Source organism: Cydia strobilella, chromosome 11 (assembly GCF_947568885.1).
Source record: "Cydia strobilella chromosome 11, ilCydStro3.1, whole genome shotgun sequence".
NCBI lineage: Eukaryota > Metazoa > Arthropoda > Insecta > Lepidoptera > Tortricidae > Cydia > Cydia strobilella.
The window spans coordinates 2,327,583-2,335,167 of record NC_086051.1 but is presented as its reverse complement, the minus strand read 5'-3'; the positions used below and the strand labels follow the sequence as shown (position 1 = coordinate 2,335,167).

The window sequence follows — 7,585 nt, the reverse complement described above, 5'->3', positions numbered from 1 at the left end:
CCATAATAAAAGATTATTTAGAAGAGTGAATTTTTAGCGAGAACTCCAAATCTTGCCCATCCTCTTATTTCTCTGTACATTTTTCGAGGTGTTAAATAGGTAATAATGAGTTCCAAAATTAGCATGTTGTATTTTTACAAATTTGCAGAATTTGTATTATATTCAGACAGACATATATTTAGGTACAGTGTAATAAAAGCGTCTCAATAGCGCTACAAAATATTCACCAAGCGTATAATTTAGGCAAAATATTGATGTGGTCTGGTATTTAGGCGTTACTCGCAAAGCATGTGCCGACGCGCGCTGAATGCTAATGGGCGCCGTCCTCAACCAAGTGTACTGAACAAATCTAGCTGCTTCCAAACATTTTGTGGCCTGCGGACGTGATTAGGGTCTAGTTAAATGAGATAAAAATTACGTAACTAACTTTAAAGGTCGGTTGTTTTAATGTTAAGCTTTGGATGGTATTTTTTAAATGAAAAGGCAAATCAGCGAAATGCTGAATTATTTATTAGGCTGACTTTATTACCTTAGTCATCTAGAGATTCAGTAACGCTCTCATTGAGCCTTTGACTAGAGTTTGCAAGTGTTCATAGGCTACCGTGTGCGCTTACAACGAGGCTGTACTCTTGTTTGACAATGAAAAATAAACCTTTAGTACAGAATGTTAGAACTGGACGTAATTTAGGGGAAAGTATCCGTAACCGTAACCGACAAAAATCCGTCAATAAAATGTAAAATTTATATGTTGTCAAAAATAAAAATTCTTCATTGTTGTCTTTTTTTTCAGGATAGATCCTTTTAGTTCATTTAAATCAAGATAACAGTTTGAGAACTCCTGATTGGCATTGATGTAATTCATGCTTCACCAAATAGGCAAGCAGCTTTATTCTATTCAATTAAGGAATTAACTAACACGCACTATTAGCTCCATATAAAAGATGGCCGGCGCGATCGAACCGCACAAGTGAGAAGCGACCCAGGTCGGACTACTCACTTCGTCTTAAACCAGTATTTATTTTTACATTTTAAATTCACAAATGTTGAGATTGGTACTCATAGTGTAGATTTCATAGTCGGCCATTTTGTTTCGAGTTCGTGTGCAAAATGGCTTCCAACTACACGGACGTTATCGGGAATATGGCGTATCCATTGAAATTGTTAGTATCACCGAACTTCCCTTTGCATTTTTTTATTAAGAATATGTAAGATGCATTGGGGTCACTTCGGAAGCGAGATTATTTTAAAAACGGCAAATATCTCCTAAACTAGAAGCCTTGCCTTGGTAAGCGTTGCATTAGCGTGATTTTTGCTATACCTAGTAGTGTTTATCTGTTTATAGATATTTGTTCTTTCAAAATTACTCCGCTTTCAAAGTTACACCATTGCATCTTATTTAGTTGACCTGTATTTAACAATAACTTTGGCAACATTATACAGGGCGTATCAAAAATCCTAATAATCCAGCTAAGAATATCCACAACGTTTACTGACTGTGAAATAGAAGAAAGAAAATTATGAGACATAAAAATACATTTGGGGGTTATATGGTTATCATAATAAGCAAATGGCGTCTGACAACATTATTTTTGACAAAAACTATTTTTGTAGTGATAAACATAGTTCATCCGTAACCCTTCCCAAACTGAACTGTTTCTATAACATAAGTAAACAACCGTACCGTATCCGTCTCAATCGACAATTATCACTGCTATTGTTAGTGACAAATGGCAGTCCATAACCCGTAACCGTAATATATTGGAAACTTCCTTACAAACCACTTTCATCACTATTTCAAACCTTACAAAGTTCAGTTTCCTTTGTCTAGTTTGAACGTCCCTGTGACTTGATTGATCGTTACATTTCCACATCCTATGTCCTTTTGAATATTGGGCTTGGTATTCTCGTGCTTGAGAGGGCTTTGAGGCTTCGCTGTCGTTTAATTAAAACGCTTTTATAATTTTTTCTTGATCTTTATTAAACTAATTGAGCCAAAAATCCGGGCTTTTTAGGGGAGCTTGCTTCCTTTCAATATAAAATTAAGACTCCTTTAAATTGCTTTTCCTCTTAAAAATTACTCGAGGGTTTGTCTGTGTTAGTGCGGCGCGTGAAACATTCAATTTTGCAGTCAGCTTGAACCTGTTTTAAAGAAATGCAACAATAGTCTCCAGTTGTTCGGAACTGTCAAATTTATATTCTAACTGACAGGCCGATATCCTTCGGCGGACAGATAGTCAGTGGGCCCTTTAAAACACCATACGTAGGAACTGCAAACTACAACCCATTTTCTTTTGTTTAAAATAAAACGGAGAGGTTTATGCCCAGCAGCGATACCAAAAACCAGTGCACCGTCAGATTGCAACATAAAGTCGTAGTCAGACTCTAATTCATATTTGCGGGTATATTTTAATGAAATTGCCGCATTACGAGTACTTATTACATTGCAACGAATTTAACTTTGATTTTCGTGATTCTAACCTGTTCGGATTCCATTTATATTCTAAAAGCCAATGGCTCCGTTGCAAAAAATTTAAACGTCTTTTATTTTACTCCGTCACTTCAAAGATAACCGACCTTATTTATTTCTCCAGGGTAGCCAGAGAGGTGGAAGAGCACATGCTAGGATGGAACATTCCCGAAGAACACCAAGACATGGTGCACGAGCACTGGCGCGCGTTCCCCGCCGTCAGCAAATACTGGCACTACTGTATGGCGCTCATCTACACCATGCTTATGGTCACGTCGCTCACTGGCAATGGGATCGTTATATGGATCTTTAGCACGTAAGCTCTTAATCTTCTCCACACAAAATGGCTGGCCATACTGCCATGAATGCGGGTTTTTAATATCAAGTTTAGCCTGGCTTGGAGCTCATAAAAGAAAAAAATCCTTGACTGTTGGCATCAACATCATCAAAACCCATAAAGACTTTAGCTGTTCGATTAACAGCAAATATAATTGCAGGTCATTTATTAATGACTTTATTAAGAGGAACTGGACCTTATATAGCTTCTTATTTTATTGTTGTCTTAGTGGTAATTCAAATATTATTAATAATCTTAGAGTCAGCTGTCGCTATTATTCAATCATATGTAATCTCAATTCTAAGAAATCTCTATGCTAGTGAAGTTAATTAATTAAACAACCAATGACAACACCCTTGACTGTTGGCATCAACGTCATCAAAACCCATAAAGAAATGTATACTGTCGGCTTTGACAATCATACTCTATGCCTCTAAGTCCGTGGATTTGGAATACGATTTATAATGACTTCTACAACTTACTTATTTCAATTATTAATTGTGTAACATTTATCGTTTAGAGCTCAAAATAAGTAGATTTGCGCCAAAACTTACATTCCAGCGACGACAGTTTTGTAATGAGATTTAAAAGACCTATATTTTGTATTGAATCGCATGTAAACACAAGTACAAACAATGACGCTTTAAACATTTTCACTTAAGTATTTACAAGCCTAAACCCCCACTTAAATAAAGTCGAGTAGGTCTCGAAACAGGGAACTTGTCTAAATGTTTCAACCATCACTTTTTGTAATGAAGGAGACACTCCCGGGATTGTTTACGTAATGGCTCTTACGGAAATCGTGGCGTTGTACGTTACTTTCTAAAAATGGCGGTAAAGTTCTCAGTTTATATTTAGGTTCTACCTTTTCATAAACATTTCTTTCTCAATTATGTATTACTAGCTTCTGGCCACGTTTTCATCCGTGTGGAATAAAGGATGACTCACGTTAGGCCAGCCCGGGGCCGGGCCGGGGCGTCCGACATTCTATGACAGGTGATCGGTGTAATGCTTTCTATGAAAAATGAAGTTTCGGACGCCCCGGTCCGGCCCCGGGCCTGTTAAACGTGAGTCATCCTTTGTGATGATTATTTATTAAACCTACCCAATGTCCTTTCCCGGGCCTCAAACTATCTCCATTCGAAATTTTATCTAACTTGGTTAAGCGGTTTAAGCGTGTCTTCACGCTAACAGACAGAGAGAGTTACTCTGAATCTGAATCTCGCATTTATAATAATAGTCGGGATAATGTCAGTCTCTGTATAGATAGTTTACAGCAGTTCTTTCTGATAAGATACGAGTTTACCAAAAATTATTTAACCATGAAATAAAACTATGAAAACGGATTATATCGCGTATATTGAATTTATAATACATCCCGACGTTTCGAACTCTTTACAGCGTTCGTGGTCAACGGGTGACTGAGGAAAAATTACAAAATGCAAAAATACCCACATACTAAAATAATGAACAATCATAGACTACAAACTTTAAGGCTGGTTGTACATGCAAAATCGGTTCATAAGGCTAGTTATACACTATAATTATTTTTCAAGTAAAGATATATATATATACGCGATAAAAATAAACTATGCCGGCTCCAACCCTACACCACGGACCCGAGAAGATTTAATTCCCTCCTAAATTGTAGGAGGGTATCCCAATATGGGACCGGCAACAAACTCGGCGGGACACATCTTTCATAGTTTTATTTCATGAGTAACTATCGCGGTAACCGAAGACAATATTATTTAACCATCTCAAATCACTAATCCAAAAGAACCTATAGTATATGAAATAAAACTATGAAAACGGATTATATCGCGGATTAATTTATTTTCAATATACGCGATATAATCCGTTTTCATAGTTTTATTTCATGAGTAACTATCGCGGTAACCGAAGACAATATAACCTATAGTATAGTAAATGAATATGGAAAGATATCAAACGTTCGTCACAAAATTTATGTACCGTAAAATAAGGTGAGTAGGGTTCGCGGGGAGAGTTGGGTTATGAATGGGGAGAGAAGAGATAAAGAAATCTGAAATCTGAAAAATAGAGCAAATACAATAAAAAAATCGATCCAACAATCGTCCAAAATCACCTTTGTATGAATTCCCACCTCACCCCAATTACGAGGGACTACGGGGTGAGGTGGGATTTCCTGTTAATCGTCAAAGTTATGAAATGCAACTACCCAAAATAAAATAAAAACTAAAATACAAACGTCCGGAACACTTATTATAACACCATTCAGTTTGCATATGTAAAAATAAAATGTTATCGAGGTTTGAATGTCAGTTTTGCCCCTACTCACCCCATTTTACGGTACCTACTGAAAACAACGACAAATAATTTTAGTCAATTATTAAACTAAGTCATCATTTGAACTTTATAATATTAGCATAACCCCAAACTGCCAGCTGGACGTTCAGAAACGTTCTAATGGAATTCACAAAAGTTCGGGAATTAGTTAAGCTAGCAGGGTTAATAATGTGGAACCGTTTGATCAGATCGAGTGTTGCTGAGGGCGTCAGTCGCGCGGTGATTTAATTAAGTTTCTAAACGGACAACCGACAGATTAAGATACAGAGGGTTCACATTTAGGGCGTACGCTAGGTGGCGCGGTTGCACTAGTAGGTATGAGCCACGCTAACTGGCGCGGACGCGTGTGACAAATTTTACATGCAATTGGCATCAGCGTGCGTGCGCCCGCTCCGTGCACCCGCACCAACTGGCGGACGGTTTTAAACTTCCATTGGCTCTTCTACACGATGGGCCATCATACTGGCCCACTAAGATGGGCCAGCGTGTAGAGATGGTAGTGGTGTCGGACGGTTTATGGTGCGGCGGGATGGCGTTGGGATGGTACGGTGTCGGTTTTTCGTCCGCACATCAAAGGTAGTGGGCCAGCGATGGTGCGTACGCATCTACACGTTACCCATTCCATGGTGCGTGCTTTCAACCATCGCATGGCCATCTCGCTGGTCCAGCGCTGGGCCATCGTGTAGAGGGAGCCATATAAGGTCTGCAACTTGAACTAGTAACTACAAAGCATAAAACAAATATTGGCAAAAACTTTATTGCAAATCGAATAGTGAAGACTGAACAAATTACCCTCCGAAGTTGTGTGTTCTATAAGTGTGAATCAATTTAAATATAGATTTGACAATGACAAACTATCTAAAACAGTGAACTCGTTTTAAACAAGTGTACTATGATTTAGATTTAGAAGTACCAACATCAGCTGCCTGTCTAAAATGAAATAATAAATAATAATTTATAAATAAATATCTACTATATTAAACAGATTTGACTTTATATACTCTTCCGATACGTAGATATGCATGATCTACCTGAATTTAAAAGTAGCAATAGAACAGAACAACTTAAAAATAACACAGGTGCAAAGAATATACCTACTCGTAACAACGGCTTAAAATAACAAAAATCAATGACCTTAGAAAAACCACTTCGACTTAAACTATTTTACTGCAGACGAATGTAATTTTAAGAATGTTATGGTTCTATAGAACAAAATCGGAATAAATGACTATGACTAATTCTAGACTTATAAAACAATGTGCAGGTATACAGCATGTTCCTATTAATATAATTCAGTAATTGTTTTAACTCGGTCCAAAGGAATAAAAAATATAGTGAACATATTTTGCATAGAGATAAAACGAATTAGGTTAAAAACATTTAGTATAAAGCAAAATGAGTGTCAATTTACTATGAGTACACTTACATTTAGAACAACTCCACCGCCCGAAAGATCTCGAACGAAGTTGGAAACCGCTACTCTTCGCAACTTCGAAAAACGTTTTCAATGTTCCGAAAGTACATTTTTATACGCTATCGTATTTATCTTGCTCGTTTTATTCAAAATTCCCCCAGAGTTTTGTCCGAATAAAGACAATAGATGAAGCGAAACGAAAATTACGATAATTTTATTAAAAAATGTTTGCTTGATGTCCCTTTCGTGTGGAAAGTTTGGGTTGGAAAAGTTTTTTTTATGATAAAGAGTTTAACGACATTTCTTAATTTAAGGATTGATGATGAGTTCCAAATATAGAGTTTGAAGCAGAATTAGAAATACCTACATACATTTGTTTCTCTGAAGATCTCGAAAAAGGTCATGGTCATAACATAACATAATATTTGAGAACAATAATTTCATTTAGAAAGCATAAGTATTGGCATTCAGCGAGGGAATACTTCCGGCATCTTTGGCACAATGGCGCGGGGGCCTTATTTAGATGTATTTTATTTTGGTTTGAATTTTATAATAAGTTTTTTTAATTATTAGTTGTACCTTTTTTGTTTCTGAATTATAGGTAAGTACCTACCTAAAAACCGCCAAAGTTTTCAGATTACATTGAATTGGCCTGATATTAGTAGAAATAACTAACGTACAAACTAAAGTGTAACGACGGCATTCAATGCAGCTGCCAAGCTGCCATGTCGCTATATTTATGATATATTTAGAATTAAATAATTACACGGTTTAGACTCATTGTTTTAGTGACTCGCGCGACATGTTTCGGAGAGCGTAGGTCTCCTTTCTCAAGCACTAATAGTGCGAGCAGTGCGAGTAATTTGGAGTTAGAAATTTTGAAAGAGGCAATTTTCAATAAATACGATGTGAATGTAATCCATTCTATAACTTCAATACGATGCCGGCGCTCCGGAAATGGCCCCCCTTCACCTGCAATCCGGCTGGTAACATGTGACATGAAAACAATCTCCCGGGTTCGAATCCTGGTAAGGACATT

At 37.0% G+C, this 7,585-nt stretch overlaps 1 protein-coding gene across 1 annotated transcript in view; it reads left to right on the top strand.

The window, feature by feature from the left end:
* Positions 1–953: 953 nt before the first annotated feature.
* LOC134745381 (opsin-3) overlaps positions 954–7,585 on the top strand; it is a 32,403-nt gene continuing 25,771 nt past the window's right edge. Inside the window, exons 1-2 of the mRNA XM_063679419.1 lie at positions 954–1,160; positions 2,592–2,783. Coding sequence (XP_063535489.1) covers positions 1,108–1,160; positions 2,592–2,783 — 245 coding nt within the window. The 5' untranslated portion in view covers positions 954–1,107. The remainder of the gene's footprint in view (positions 1,161–2,591; positions 2,784–7,585) is intronic.